This window comes from Gymnoscopelus braueri, assembly GCF_963280865.1.
Source record: "Gymnoscopelus braueri genome assembly, chromosome: 1".
Classification (NCBI taxonomy): Eukaryota; Metazoa; Chordata; class Actinopteri; order Myctophiformes; family Myctophidae; genus Gymnoscopelus; species Gymnoscopelus braueri.
The window spans coordinates 17,329,287-17,345,382 of NC_137603.1; the positions used below are offsets into that span (position 1 = coordinate 17,329,287).

At 40.1% G+C, this 16,096-nt stretch overlaps 2 protein-coding genes across 3 annotated transcripts in view; both read right to left on the minus strand.

The window, feature by feature from the left end:
* Positions 1–16,096, minus strand: part of LOC308091305 (C-myc promoter-binding protein-like) — a 296,959-nt gene that overhangs the window by 164,345 nt on the left and 116,518 nt on the right. The window lies entirely within an intron of this gene.
* On the minus strand, positions 1,857–15,669 carry slc67a1 (solute carrier family 67 member 1). The gene is made up of 10 exons (XM_080426168.1): positions 15,407–15,669; positions 12,005–12,102; positions 11,761–11,906; positions 11,213–11,345; positions 10,072–10,184; positions 9,125–9,244; positions 7,212–7,312; positions 6,718–6,819; positions 6,220–6,340; positions 1,857–2,956 (listed from the first exon to the last, which is right to left on the minus strand). Exons 1-10 carry the CDS (start codon positions 15,518–15,520, stop codon positions 2,775–2,777), a joined length of 1,230 nt encoding a protein of 409 aa, XP_080282294.1. The 5' UTR covers positions 15,521–15,669; the 3' UTR covers positions 1,857–2,774.

Here is a 16,096-nt window from a genome sequence, read left to right on the forward strand (position 1 = left end):
CATTGCTACAGAGCGTTTGTTCGGTCACAGGTGTCTCTCCAGCTCTTTAGTAAACAGAATATAGTACATTTTCAGGTAGGTGACAAAGTTTAAGCCAATCAGGAGAGAGGAATGTATTTTCTGTTTAATAAAGAGCTGGAGAGACATGGGAGACTCCTTTTACTGAACAAACACTCTATAGCAATGAGTACTATCAGAATATAGAGCTATTTAACACTTATTTTAACCAAAGAAAATCACTTACCCTACCTTTTAATATATGTTAGCAAATAATACATCATATCTAGGACTATAACGTGTGGCCCCTCAACAATGCAAGGTGTACAGTTATCACATCCAAGGCCTTATAAACATTGTCCCAGCATTAACTCGTCATTATGCCATTATGTAAATATCTGCTCACCTCAGTCTTCTAAATATTCTTTCATTAGTTGTTTCTGTAATGTTTCACAGATCATTTATTCTTAGTTAACAGAAAACAGATTACCCTTTTTTGTTTTTAATCCACTTTTATTCAATGTACTGGCCTAGGATACAATCTGTTGCAATTGCTTTTGCTATGATTGTAAGGTTGCATCATTTATTTTGCAAAATCTAGCCCCATAAAAATCACACCAGTGACATCTGTTGCGAGTACAGCCACTTCCAGCAGAGTAAAGCTGTAAAACAATAGACCTCCTACTGTTAGAACAAGGATGATTATCTGGGATTGTCAAAGATGCAATAATTCAACAACAAACTACTTTTGGAAAACAAAGAAACACCTGCTGCAGATTCTGTGAAATAATTCCAATGGCAACTGAGGTAGCAGGAAATTGTGCACATAAAATGAAGGATGACAAAAATTGCAGTCTGTTTGACAAATTTGCAGACATATAATAAAATATATAACCAATACATTGTCTTTACCCTTTCTCATCCACTGTCCTATTAAAAAAATTAGAGTAGCATTTACTCTAATTTACGTGACGACACATTGAAGTTACAGTAGCATTTACCACCAACTCAGAGTGGAATGTATACAGGCTACCTGCCCAGCTTGATACGAATTAAATCTTACAAGCAGGTAAAAAGATAAGGCATATTAACAGGCAGCTGCAATAACCTTCTGCTGTATCATTCACTACAGCCCACAGTTTGCAGCCTGAAACCCACTTTACAAACACCAAACAGTTAAACATAAAGGCACAAGTATCACACGGCAAACAAACATTTGCTGCCCTCTAGTGGGTCTTCGCAGAATTCATATCACGCAATTCAATTCCACCTTTTCACAACATGTAATCTCTTATGTTGAACTCTATCTGAGTCAGAAGAGCACCAAAAAGCCTCATTTTAGTCTGGTCAAGAAGGTGACATTTTCCTGTGATTGCGTTTCTAGACTGACAACAAAATTACTGACTGACTGACGTGACAGGCATGTGACATGACTCTTCTTTCACTGGACTTAACCCTTTCCTAGGGTTTAACAAAATGCTCAATATTATAATGAAAGTATAGTAAGACATACAAATCCTGCAATTATTTTTACATGGATAATTGAGGATTTATGGCATTTGTACAACACATACAGTAGTTAGAAAGGATATGCAGCTTCGCTCAGATTGACACCAAGCGGAAGGCAAAAGTGAAAAAATAATATATCATCGGCGAAAGAGCGCAGAAATTGAAACAATGGCTGTGGAAGAAGCGGTAGAACTGTGAAATTTGTTTGTCTTTAGAAAATACAGTTTCCAATGGAAAACTAAATAATAAAAAGAACAGAATAAGACTAAACACCAGGCGAGGTGGTAAAAGAAAGTACTGTTCCTGATTAATCCTGTCTTACCTATTTATATTACATATTGTGATGTCATGTGAAGCTTGACCAATGTTAGGTGTTCACAGACGGACGGACACACACACGGACGGACAGAGGGTAAAACATACTCTCCACCATGCCTTCGGCCTGGCGGAGACAATTAAAATAGGGATGAATGCTGTGTGTGCATTTGGACCTTAGTGTAGGTAGGGTTGCAAAGCATCTGACAATTCACAGAAAAAACTCACAGAAATATTCCTGGGAATTCCCTTCTAGGAAAATTGCGGGAAGGTAATTAATTAAAACTCTCGGATTTTGGGAATGTACACAATTTAGATAAATTATGATTCACACAAATATAAATCTAATCAATATGCTATTTTCAGTATACTATTGAGTGCATACTAAATAGTATGTTTCACTTCACATACTATACGGAATGTTAAGATGTTTACCCCATCTGGTGACAAAGCAGAGGTACTACACATTAAACCCTTGCCACTGGCAAGCTACCGCATTGCAAAGTGAGATATATATAGCAGCGTAGTGTCTACTGTTGCATACCAAAACATTTTTTGAACAAATTGATGTTCTGGTCCCTGTTTGGGACACTCAAACCAAGGCATGCATCAGGCTGACCAATGATAGAGTTAAAAAATTGTTGGCCATTCGGGCAAACTTGAGAGTCTTTGAGTCTGACACCGAGCCATCCTCAACAAGTGTGCATGGTGAAGATGCTGATTGTGAAGATGAGACATGAGCCTCACCTTCACAATCATCATAGGATATGGCGGCCTAGGGGGGTAGTTTCAGGGAATATTTTTGTAGTTTAATGTAAAATGAGTCAACTAATGTCATTCTAGTCCAACTCGATTAATGAGGAATCTGTGTCTGACGCTATGGAAGGCCAAGGAAAGGATATTGAGGCCTCGGAATTCTTTTTTTTTTTTTTTTGCAACCCTACCTGTTTGTTTCATTCCTTGTGTTCCTCTTTGAATCCACGTAGAAAGAGGTACGAGAACACTGTTGTGTTTAGAACAAACTGGATGAACCCAAAGGAGGCAAACCCATAGTTTTCAAACAGGAAGCCACCGATCGTTGGTCCAACAGTGCGAAGCAGAGACTGCTCAGAGGCGCACAATCCCAACATCGTTCCTGTGTGCAGGGAGAAACCAGTTTCGACAATTAATTACACAAATCATTTCATATATATATATATTGTCACAAATGGTAATTTCTGAATTGTCTATGTCATAAGGGAAGGAGGTTCTGCACACTTGGATCATGATGCGAGGTCGCTCACATCTAGAGGTCGCACCACCTGATGTCATTAGTACTGTATATGCCCATACCCTGTATATTGGCATGCCCATATATGTGCATATTGGTTGAATCGGCAGTTCTGGACAACTGGATATCCATATATGCCCATATAGGGACATATCGGTCGGATCGGCCGTTCTGGACAACTGTGTATCTGAACGCCTCGGCGGCGGGGCACCACACTCCCTCGAGTCTTTGCCGATGCGCGTGCAGAGTTTGAAGTCGGTCGGTCTCATGACCATGTATGGGCATAGAGGTCGAATCTGTGGCTCTGCACACTTGGATCAATGCAAGTTTCTATAACTAGAGGAATCATCTAGAGTTTGGGCCGCGACGCATGCCGAGTTTGAAGTCGATCGGTCGCACCGCCGAAAATAGCTGATCTACAAGCTTACAATGTGTTGTGTTGCGTAAATCTGCTACTCTCACTGAATGATTGTCCCGAAGAGGGACGCTAGGGTTCATAAAACCTCTTCCTCCTCAAGATACCCCTAATGCAATTGGAAATTCAGCTGGCAATGGGCATTGACAGCTAAATGAATCCAGTCTATCTTTATGAATAGATCCTTGTAGGTTCTCTCCAGAAGCAAACAGAGACATGTTGTTTATATCACAGCCCACAGTATCATACAATAACCTTACAGAGCTGCATTCATTCTCATCACAAGAACACATGACAAAGCCCTGTAATTAACTACAAATTGCAAAATTCCAAATATTTAAAATTTTCCCCCAACAATGCCAACAGGCAGAATGTCCACCTCAATCATTTTTCATCAGCTTTGCCAGCTTGGACACACGGGTGTTTGTATTTAAACAATGGTTCTCAAAAGGTAAAGATTAGCACTCTGATTTGACACTGTTAATGATACCATATTACCCAATATACATGGGTTACATACATAAAGTATACATATATCCTTTTACTATGTGGGTCAGACTGTGTGGTTGGCCCAGATCTTCATTTTTCTTTTGTTCCGTTTGGCCAGACCTCTAGACTCCATAGTTTGTTAAGTGTGTCTCTGCCTGTGTGGTGGCACTGGGCACTGTGTGGAGGGAGTAGGATCTTGCTCCATCTAAAGCCAGGGAGGGTACTCTGAAATAACTAAGCTTGATTCTCACTTAGCTCACCTGCCCGATGCTGAGTGTGCGGGCATTGTGGAGTGGCGATGGTTGGCTATAACAGGGGTTTTGCTAAACCTTTTCTGCCATTGCAGCACCATGGCAATCCAAAAATTCAGATTGTGTTGTCTATATTGCCAAGATGCTTTTCAGCAGATGAAAGCCTGGCTGACTACTGCTCCTGTGCTTGCGGCACCTAACTTTAATCAGCAATTTAAGCCATTGTGTTTCCGAACGGTGCTGATGGAGTAGTAGAGCACCCAGTGTTCTACTTCTCCGAAAAGTCTTCAAGTGAAAAAGAGGCCCTTGCTATGGTTCTGGCTTGTAACCATTTTGAGCTGTACTGTACGTTGGTTCATCTAATGGTGCTGTGATGATTTATCATATATTGAGTGATCACAACTCTTTTGTGCTAAGAGGATGTGAAGGCTAAAATAAATGAATAAAGATTAATACGTTGGAGTTGTGACAACCCTTGGGTTATCATTTGTGTTTGTCTGTTTTGGCCAGTGTTCCAGGTTGCAGTGGAACACAGAGTCGTCAGAGGCATGGGCGCCTAGTTTTACTTAAAAGTTTTGGGTGGGGGGGGCAGAATTGAAGCATAATAGCCAGTGCGAAGCCAGTGGGAAGTGCGGCTTTACCCCCGTCAGGCTATTTGACAGTGCAGAAACATAATTGCCATGATATATGTAACATTAACGAGTATCAGATGGACACAGACACACACACCTGAATGAGATTATGGTAAGCTCACATTTCATATCACACACACCATACACTAAGAACTCCTGTAACTTTCACATGCCCAAAACCTTTTTTAAAAAAACCTGGAAACTCTGGAAAAAATATATAACTAATCATAATGCGAAAAATGTGTGTGTGTGTGTGTGTGGGGGGGGGGGGGTGCGCACCCCTTCGCACTCTAAACCAGGCGCCTGTGGTCAGAGGAGATGTGGCACACCTGTGCAGCCTGGCTACTAAGCCGTATAAAATGGCTGCTGATGTCATTAAAAGGGTAAGGTTTGTGTGAGCTTCATCTGTTGTTGCAAGGCTATGAAAATACAGAAAGGACACATTCTACACCATAGCATGCGTCATAGCTGCACTGGCAGGCAAACTGGATCCGGAAGTTCGATGGAATGTATTGACGTCGGATGGACGAGCTTATGAATAAACAATATTTCTTAATGATGGCGACCCAAGATGGATCGCACATTATGTTCTGATCTCTTGTTTTTAGATGTACAGACTATATTATTCTATTGAGGTATCTAAATAGTACAGAGTACGTTTTTGATTGGGCAGTATGGGCTGTCAAAACATTAGAATTGATTGACATTGTCATTAATTCACAGTCTAGTGATGAGAGCCCATACTCTGCCCAGTCAGAAGCTTACTCTGTGCTCTTTAGACACCAATACAATTATATAGTGTACACAACGAGGAATCAGAAAACAACGTACAGTATGATGTCTTCTTTTATTTTCCTGAACCGAAAATTGTACAAAGATTGCAAATCTTGCAATCTTTCATAGTTAGTGTTTATTCATAAGCTTGTCCAACCGGCTCTCTTGGACTTCAAAGCATTCCATCAAATGTCTGGCTCCAGTTTGCCTTCCAGTGTGTCGAATCCGCCAGCTGGAATTGGCGGACAAAGAATGTGATGTCATTTCCTTTCTTACACAGCTTTGTTTTGTTCCAAGGACCGTTTCTTGGCCAATCAAATATTCACCGACGCCTTTTTGGATAGTTTATTCGTCACACTCCCGGTGTGTAAGGACCTTTAGGTGTCAACATGCCAGAGTGTGGAATTTATGGATGCTTCTTGTTTCAATAATAGCTTATCAATGTGACCCCTCATCTGGGTAATGAAACCTTTTCTATCCAATAGCACAGTGAGTGAAGAGAAAGGTTGCTTGGCTTCTATAAAGGGTGCAGCAACCGGGTACAGTGGTTTTGAACTTGTATCTTACCAGTATCAGAAGGAGGAACACTCTTGGTGAGCATGCTGTCAGTGACCACGTTGAACATAATGAGAGACAACATCATCGGTATGGCTATGAAGCAGAACTGGAAGACATTTTGCATAAAAGCCTGCCAGGAGGGAGAGATGAAAAGCAATACATTTAGGATTATACAACCACTATAACCATACTGTATACCACTCTGACTTCTGTCGTTAACCTCTGCAAAATCTTAGATTAACAGATTACATACAACAGCGTATCAAAATGTGTATGTGTGTCTAGTAGTAGTACTAAATAATAACAAATAATAATAATAATAGAGTACCTTTCAAAACAGAGGACATAACATGATTGTGCTTTGTGTGTGTGTGTGTGTGTGTGTGTGTGTGTGTGTGTGTGTGTGTGTGTGTGTGTGTGTGTGTGTGTGTGTGTGTGTGTGTGTGTGTGTGTGTGTGTGTGTGTGTGTGTGTGTGTGTGTGTGTGTGTATAGAGATATCTACGCACCTGTGCCAGTCCCACTGCAGATGAGAGGCCGATGGAGAACAGCAGCAGTGACCACTCAGAGTATCTGCTTGTAAGACGACCAACCACTCCTCCCTGAATGAACTGAACACACAACCACTTTCCTTCACTTCATCATTCTTTATCTCTATCTATCTCTCTCTACAGAATTATCAGAATGTACTGTATAATTTACCTCTAAACCTCTAATCAATGCTCATTTGTATTTGTTACATCTCCTTAGATAAGTAACATCCTCAACATTGTAGAAACTAAGAAAATGTAAGAATAACAAAAGAGAGTAGCAAGATAAAAAATATCTAAATAAATTATATACAATAATTTTGGGATGCCAAAAAAAATCTGTGCAATCTCTTCTACTATCGGTAGCCACCAAATTATGGCGAAGACGCTGTTACTTGTACCCCTGAGGGGTGTGTGGGTATTTGTCCAAGATTTGCTGACTGAACATTTAAAAAAAATATTGTTCCACTTACCATTTGTAATATGCCAAAGTAGGCCAGCAAATATCCATTCTGTTGTGATTCCAGTTCAAAGACGTTTATTGCAATTATGGAGAACATGACTTGAAAGATTCCTAAAAAGAGAGATACCGAGAGTATGTTTGTTATTTTTTTTCTTTTTCAGGTATATCAGGAATTGTTGCAGTAGTTCTTTGCCCTCTATGCTTTGAGACACACATACAGGTATTTGGGGGCATGGCCGAGTCTGCCATTACAACACATTGATTTTCGTTAGACGGATCATCTACAGTGATATATGTTTCTGTACTAGAGAAAAACTATGAATAAGTATCGTACTAGTGTATGGATGAAAAATTAAGACAGGATGTACAAATATTCGTTTTTCAAGCTCCTGAGCCACAAAAAGGCACCGTCAACAGACACACTCATCGGACATCGGTTCCCTTCACCTCTTCGCACGTACTAGGTGTGACATCACTGTAGTAAAGTTCTAAGAATTACTGACTGTACCAAAATGCACAAGCGGTACAATCATAGAGTTAAAAATAATAGAGAGGGCACCGGATATCCCCTCCCATCCACTTGCATTGAGTTGCTCACACAGCGCATGGGCCGAAATCACCCCTTCTCCCGGGTTGGGAAATGTGACGGGCGAGGCCTATTTGGGGCTTCTGTGACGCGTTCTGCTGCGTCACCTCGGTGATGCGTTTTGCATCACCTCGGTGCGCAGCCCCGTGCGCAAACTTGTGCGCAAGCTCGTGAGTCGAGCCCATTGGTCGAAACCGTTTTCGCTCGTTGTACATGTACAGTGGCCCCAGTCGTTTTTAGCTGCAGTACCTATGAATGGCCAGCATGTCCATTGCGCTTCAATGCAACCACAGGGTTCTGGGGGCTTGGGTACAATAGACCTTTTTCACGGCAGCCATATTGACATAAATAGTAGGGCCATGTTACATTCTGTACAGGTGTTACATAATAATTAAGGCTGTCTTCAATTCAGGCCAAACCGGGTCAGCCATATTGGCATGTAATTGGACTGTACAGTACTGTATGTTACCGTACTTCCTTCACAGGTGTTACCAGGGATACTATTTAAGGCTCTGTTCCATTTAGTGTAGCAGAGCCTTTCCAGTGAGCCAGCAGGCACAATAGCAGCAACCTGACCAGAATGTAACACATTCAAGGCTCCGTAAATAACTGTGGTTTCCAGAGGGTGGCATAATCGTTTCATTTTCCCACAGCTTCATTTGATTTTGCTCTTCATCAGATTTGAACCGGAAACACAAACAGTATGACACCTTCTCATGTGCTTCCAGTTCAAATCTGCTGCAGAGCCGATCAAACAAAGCTATGGGCAACAGGAAACGGAACAGGAAACGTGTTTGCCACCTTCTGGAAACCTGGAACTACAGTTGTATTCTATTCTATCAATTAATAGTGTGCTATATTCATTCATAAGAAACCCACATTAACCCATTAAGACCTGGAACGCATCTGTGTCACTTTATTTCTGTGTCACTTTAATTTCTTTGGCTATTAAAAAATAGCAGATATACAAGCTCCTAGCGCGGCACCGAGTGCCGCGCTATGAGCTTGTAGATCTGCTATTTTAGAAAAATCTAGATTTTTTTTTCCATAATTTTTTTCTTCAAAAAACTGTTAGGATTTAGAAAACATTTTTAAGAATCGTTTTAAGAATCGCCTCAGAATCGCCAGTCCAGGTGTGTGTGAGTGTAAAGATCTACCTTTACAGGTGCATTTTCGTATCCCAGACTAACACTCAGTATTTTACTGTGCAGTGTGCACTTGCAAAAAAACATAATTATTCACTATTGTGTTTGGCAACCTGAACATTTTCAAGCGTTAGTTAGATATTATTATTTAAATATAATTTACAGTAAAGAATGTTCTCCTGTAAAACTCACCTGATGGAAGGCCTGAGATTGTCTTCACAGTGAATGTTCTAGCCACACCAGGATACTTCATTAGTCTCGTGATTTCACCCAGATCGAATACTGACTTTTTTTCTCCTGCAGTGGATTTAGCTGTCAAGAACACAAGAGGCATAAGTTTATCAATTGTAGGTTTTTGTTGTTGTTTTTTACCAAGAAATGTGGAGCTTGCTAAGAATCCATGGGGTCAATTTTTGTCACAAATCCATCTATTGGACAACAAAATACAATTTAGCAATTGTCACTCTCTCACTACTAAACCTAGAGATTATGTGCTTTTTCTAAAGGACAGTGAGCAGTCCAATCCAATCCCCTTACAGGTTCTATGACATTCATTTTCACTTTTTTTATTTTTTATGTTTTTTGGGGGGTTTTATGATCTCAATTACACCCAAAAAATCTGAACTTTGAACATTCAGTGGATTTTCTGTGGTCTGGGGTTTTCTGAATAATTAGGCTAAAAAGTAATCTGAGCTTGGCCCTTCGGCAGTGAAGTCACAGCCCATTAATCCCGCCCACTCTCCTCCTCGCCCCTCCCCTCCCCTATCCTTTCCTTTGGGGGGGGGGGGGGGGGGGCGGAGCAGAGGCGATGATTGACAGGCAAAATCCCTCAACAGCGACACCCGCAGGCAAAGATTTATTTTTTCATTGCAGTTGAAAAGGCTTTAGAAATGTGAGAGAAAAACACCTGCCATGGATCAATGGAGTGGATTTTTTTGTTAAAACTTTTTATACACGTTTGAAGGACCATGACAAAGACTTTTAATGTGTGGTAAAACTGAACGTCATGAAACCTTTAAGAGTTTTGGGTTACTATAGTAAGCATATAATAACTCACAGTAAAGAATAAGACACAATACATTTGTTATTCCTGAAACCCATGGCCGTTGTGTGCTGTAGCAGCCAAAACTGTGCCTTACTCTCTGTGCTGTTCTGTTGAGCTTGTGATTTAGTGCTTTTTGGAATAAAATGTAGAACCAGCGCTAAATTGACGAGACTCCCAACAGCAGCAACACTTGCAGCAAACTTCTCCCTGGGAAAGTTCAATCAAAATTACAAAGACAAAAGAGAAGGTGGGAAAAAAAGATCAGTCATATAAAAAAGGGCAGGTCCATTTTGTCACACAAACTAGAGGGAGCGTAAAGGTGAAGACTAACTAAAAGGATTTTAATCTTTCTGGAAAGAATGTAACGATGCCTTTAATTGGCGAAGTAATATTGGCCAAAAGGAGATATAGTGCCAGCAACTGCAACACCATATACAGTAGATAAGCTGCCACATTGACATAGGTCTGTGATCTACTGGGCACATTTTCTAGTTTTACTCAGTGGTGGAAAAAGTACTCAAATTCTTTACTTAAGTAAAAGTACCAATACTGCAATATAAAAATACTCTGTTACAAGTAAAAGTTCAGAATAAAAGATTTACTTGAGTAAAAGTACACAAGTATTGCATCAAATTGTACTTAAAGTACCAAAAGTAAAAGTACTAAATATTTGAAAATAGCAGATCTACAAGCTCACAAGGGGCCGCGATGCGGCGCGTTGTGAGCTTGTAGATCGTCTATTTTCAAATAGCCTAGGTATAAAATAGGTTTAAAGTGGTTAATGTATGTTTCATTATATCATAATTTATATCTGAAAAGTAAATAGTAACTAAAGTTTTCAAGTAAATGTAGTGGAGTAAAAGTACAATATTTGCCTCTGAGATGTAGTGGAGTAGAAGTAAAAGTATTGGAAATTGGAAATACTCAAGTAAAGTAAAAGTACCTCAAAATTGTACTTAAGTACAGTACTTAAGTAAATGTACTTAGTTACTTTCCACCACTGGTTTTACTTTTATATTTGTTGTAATTTGCTCCAGTTAAGAGCTCCGTTAATGGCCTACAAGGTGAAAGCATTTACCACAGTCATGTTATGCTTACAAATGTGCAGGTTCAACAGCATGACATTAACAGCTCAATGACTTTTAAATAAAGTCATTCAGTAATTTAGCAATGGAATAATAATGAGCAAAAATACACAAACCCCGACCAAAATATTTAATTTGTCCAATACTCACCCATAATGTGTGGTGAGAGTACCACCTAATGTGGAGCCAGTGATCATACCAATGCCAAAACACAGACCAACTTTGGCCAACGCATTTGCCCGGTTTGCAGGCTCTGTGAGGTCTGCCACTATCATCTGAGCACCTGGAACAGGGAGAGAGTATGTAGGCTATTATACATGGAATGTATCCAACAACAATTACAATCAAACTTTATGTTGGTAGAGAAACAGTAACCATGTTTCCATTAAATATCGGATCACTTATAAACAATTTTTTTAAATATCACAGAGAATCACCATCATCATCATGATCATGATCAAAATGTGAATATGGTGCTTCTCCGCCACGCTGGCTGAAGCAAAAAATAAAATAATAAAATGTAAATAACCTTGGCATGGTTACTATTGTCTTTACAATGTGACCTGTACTGTAGCATCCAGCAGACAGGCAGATACAGAGATCTCCAAATATGGGCATAAAAGGGACGCAGACAAGTCAGACATGTACAAACACACAGATACCATGCATTTATAGATAGTTCGTTAAATGACACTTACCAGGTAAACCATGCATGAAGATTGCAGGAAGTTTTTGGATGAATAGCATAGTAGGACTATCTGCTATTGCTAGTAACGCGAAAAACACAGTGTTTGCGACATAGGTCAACGACAATGCTGCCCGTGCCCCAAAGATGTCCGCAAATCTGTAAAACACAAAATAAAAATGCAGATTGCAGACATAATATATACAGGGTTAGGGTAAGGGTCATCAAAGTAACAATAACAACCAAACTTTACTCACCTTCCAAAAATTGGACCCCCAAGCAGTTGAATTACACCAACCAAGGTTTGCAAATAACCAAACCACAAAGTATCAAAGCCAAGTCGCTTGGCCAAATACTGTTAAAAAAAGAGAGGAATTTGTTAACGAGGTGAACAGGCTTTAAAGGGTTAGCTGTCATTTTTTATACTTGCAACAACCCTGCTTTCAGTATAACTATCCATCAGTCACTTACTGTGGCATTCTGACTGGTAGCCTAGTACGGAAACATTATTACACAACCACATCCTGTGCCTCTCTTCCACTGCCTGTCCACCCACGTGATCTGGTAAAAATCCCAAACTTTTATTAATTTCCTACCCACTGTATGTGCTCTGTCCACAGCTAAATTAAACTGTATCATCCTGTTCCTTTACCTTGACTTTTGCATACATACAGTAGCTGATGACCTAAGTAGCACAGGGATCATAACACTATGCGTATTGGTAAATTCAACAAGTATGCAGAAAACTGGGCACTTGACATGACTTGTCGTGTTTTGTGTGTGTGTGTGTGTGTGTGTGTGTGTGTGTGTGTGTGTGTGTGTGTGTGTGTGTGTGTGTGTGTGTGTGTGTGTGTGTGTGTGTGTGTGTGTGCGAGCGTTTAAGCTGGGCACTATTTTGGGAGACAACTGGGCACTATTTGGGGACAACTGGGCACTATTTGTGGGGATACCTGGGCAATATTAGAGTTCATCTAGTTAATATAAAGGGGTGCAACATTTAATCAAAATGATACTCAATCAATTATACAAAATAATACATTTGTAGGTTCACTGTGAGCTTAGAATTTCGTGTTAAAAATAATAATAATACAAATGTGAGTAATATATCCCAAAAGATTAGATTAGATTAGATTGATTATTGAATACTTTATTTACAGGTATATGTAGTACAGTCAAAGGTTATGCTAAAAGGATAACACAAAAAGCCCCAGGGGGCTTGTTTCCATTGTGGTCCATTGTACAACTCAATTCAGCAGTAATACATATACTGTACTACAGTACATACCATACAATACAATACAATTCAATACAATATTGGTAGAAAACTCAGTAGCATCAACAGGTATATTTAAAGGAAGGAAGGGAGGCGGCAGAGGGCAGAGGATGCTACTACCAAGGAGTTCAAGGAGTTTAACTATGCCCAGACTTTTAGTTTAGTTTTGAGTTTGGGTAGGTAGTCGAGATCTTTAATGGATACTAGGTCATTCCTACCAAAGAAGGTGAGGCCTAGTGGTAGTCTTACTACTTTTCTGCCTTTATTTGGGTAGCGAAGTATAGAGTGACAGGAATGACAAGTAGCAAAGGCCGTCAGGCTCGAGAATCGAACCTGCGGCCCGCTGTCAGACTCCATTAGAGCCATGTGGAATGCACCTTCACCTTGACCACTAGGCCATCAGCACCCCTAAAAGTTTGTTTTGAGAGATGATCTGTACTTTAGATTTTAGAGCCATTGTTAGTGAACCATAAGGTGCAAGCATAGATTAGATTTGAATGCCCAGTTATCTCCAGTGCCCACCTCGTTTTAGTGCCCAGTCTTCTCCCGTGTCACCTGTTTAGTGCCCAGTTTTCCTCAGAGCCCAATTTGTTTTAGTTCCCTGCCCACTAGTTCACAATACAGTATTCCACTGTCAACACAACTCCAGTCTCTCACAATGTTCACATTATATCATAGTTATTACTGTGTGTCTAGTTTAACCTTTGGACAAGTCAGGTAAATACCTGTAAAACAAGTGAAGGAGTCAAGGATTAAGATGTCACACTCAGGGCACTCAGGCAATGGTCAATGAAGAGTAGGCTAATTAATGTGTGGTGTATGATGTGCAATTTTAATATTGCCTTGTTGAATTTAGGGGCCTATTCGTTTAATATACTGTAACTGTAATAACTTTGTGTATCTTCTTCGGGCCACCTGGGACCTGGGTAGTGGCGACATGAATAATGGTTATATTACATATACTGTATATATTATAATTATTTACAAAAATAGGGACATCAGCTTGAAAGTGCCTTGCCTCTGTATTGGAAAATGAGTCTGCACAAAGTAACCTTGTGACATAGTAAACCCTAAAAATTATAATTCATAACTTGTTGTATAGTAGTAGTAGCATATACACGTCACGTATTGCAATACTTTTGTGGTTGTCACAAAATCCCAATTATGGCTCACTTGGACGTGTCACGGCACGGTGAATCTCTCAAAACAGATTTGTTTTGCCAATGGGTTCCAAGATTGGGGGCACGGTACACCCCAGGCTAAACCGTTTGGAAACACGTTTGTTTGTGTGTACCATGTATCTGAGCTTGAACATCTGGTCCAGTCAGAGGTTTAAATTGTAGACAATTTAATTGTGTAGTGCACATCCATGTTGAAAGGTGGGAGAATATTATTAAAGCGAATAGCTCTATATTTTGTTTTATTTTAACCTGCTATGATGATCAAAAATGTAAAGGAAGTCGACTCGTTCCAAATAACAGATAGTTGATGGTCGGGTCGGGAACGCGCCGTTTTGAATTGGGCACAGCTGTCAAAAAAATGTGCCTCTCTGTGAGGTTCCAAACGGGGCAATAAAGAAAAACCCTGATATACACAATGAAGCTAAACATGTTTAACACCCCGTCTTTAACACTACTACTTCTCCTCCTACTGTAGAAAGTCTAGGAACCTTTACATTTTTGTTATAACGTTGGGGGGGAAAATACACCGTTTCGCCCAGCAGCAGCAGCCCAATTAGAAGGAGTTATTCTACATGTTTGGTAGCCCCATTTAGAACCTCTCCCTCCGCTATGTAGCTCCGAGATGAGGTCCTATATTTCCCGGTGCCGTTTGAGCAGGACATTGTCGCACATTTTCCACTTTACATGTTTCTTACCCCTTTCTGCACATCGTATCCAAAAAGTAAAGGTTTTCTGAAACGCTCACAGATGTTTTAAGTTCTAGCTGGCAATAAAATCTATCCAACGAGTTGAAAAATGTATTTAATTCGCCTCTGTCCTCAGCCGGTTCCATAATATTTTGCGTTAGAAGATGCAATTCAACATTTGACCAGTAGGGGAATCAGTAATGTTATCTCTACGGGCGCAACTCTTGCGCAATGTCTTAAAAACATGTAACCGGCTGAGGACAGGAGCGAGTTAAATACTTTCTTCAACTCGTTGGATAGCTTTTATGGTGCGCTAGAACTTAAAACATCTGAGTTAATGGCGGAAAAGCTTTACTTTTTGGATACGATGTGCAGAAAGGGGTAAGAAACATGTAAACGGGATAATGTGCGACAATGTCCTGCTCAAACGGCACCGGGAAACGAGGAACCTCATCTCGGAGCTATACAGCGGAGGGAGAGGTTCCGTCGGAGCTACATGTTTGGCTGCGGGTCACTTACAGGAGTCACAGACATCTGCAGAAACATCCATGTCACGTCCAAGGTGGCGATCAAATAAGTGGCGTAAATGACTCTCGTTCTGCTGAAGTCGGTGGTCTGAGCTTTCCCGGACATATTTCCCTCACAGCTGAGCTGACGATTATGAGAAAGGAAACGTTTACAACTCGCCCTACGTGTCCAGGACGAGATCAAATCCTTTAGGTATTTCCAAACATTGAAGTAGGCATGCCTTGATGAACTTTCACATCCAAGTCCGGTGCACTTTGATATATTGTTTAATAAGGGGGCGTTACCGAGGGCTCTTGTCTTGTGAATGGTAAAGTCCAGAGAATCCATAGCCTGAACGGATGCCCTGTGATTGGGCCTTTGGTTGTCAGGCAACCACTCACCATTGACAGTAATAGATATATTACTAGAAACAAATTTTCTAAGACATTTTAAGTGTGTTTGCAGCTCACTATAAACGTTAACTCCCTTTGATTACTTGTACTTTTACTCAAATACGGTACAGTAATAGTACAACACTGCATCTGGAGCAGCAACAGAATAAATACAAAATATTTTTACTCAATGTGATTACTTTTCAATCGTTTTTCAATCGTCAAGTATTTTTACTCATTTTATATACGTTTTAGTATTTTTACTAATTTTATGCACTTTTAAGTAATTTTTACTCATAACAACTTTTAA

What these genes read in the sequence shown, in the direction of transcription:
- slc67a1 (XM_080426168.1), bottom strand. Translation starts at nt 15,520, where the DNA reads ATGTCCGGGAAAGCTCAGACCACCGACTTCAGCAGAACGAGAGTCATT. An exon ending in TGCAGATGTCTGTGACTCCT is followed by an intron (nt 12,103 to 15,406) that starts GTAAGTGACCCG and finishes TTTTTTTAACAG; the next exon opens with TATTTGGCCAAGCGACTTGG. An exon ending in GGGGGTCCAATTTTTGGAAG is followed by an intron (nt 11,907 to 12,004) that starts GTGAGTAAAGTT and finishes TGTGTTTTACAG; the next exon opens with ATTTGCGGACATCTTTGGGG.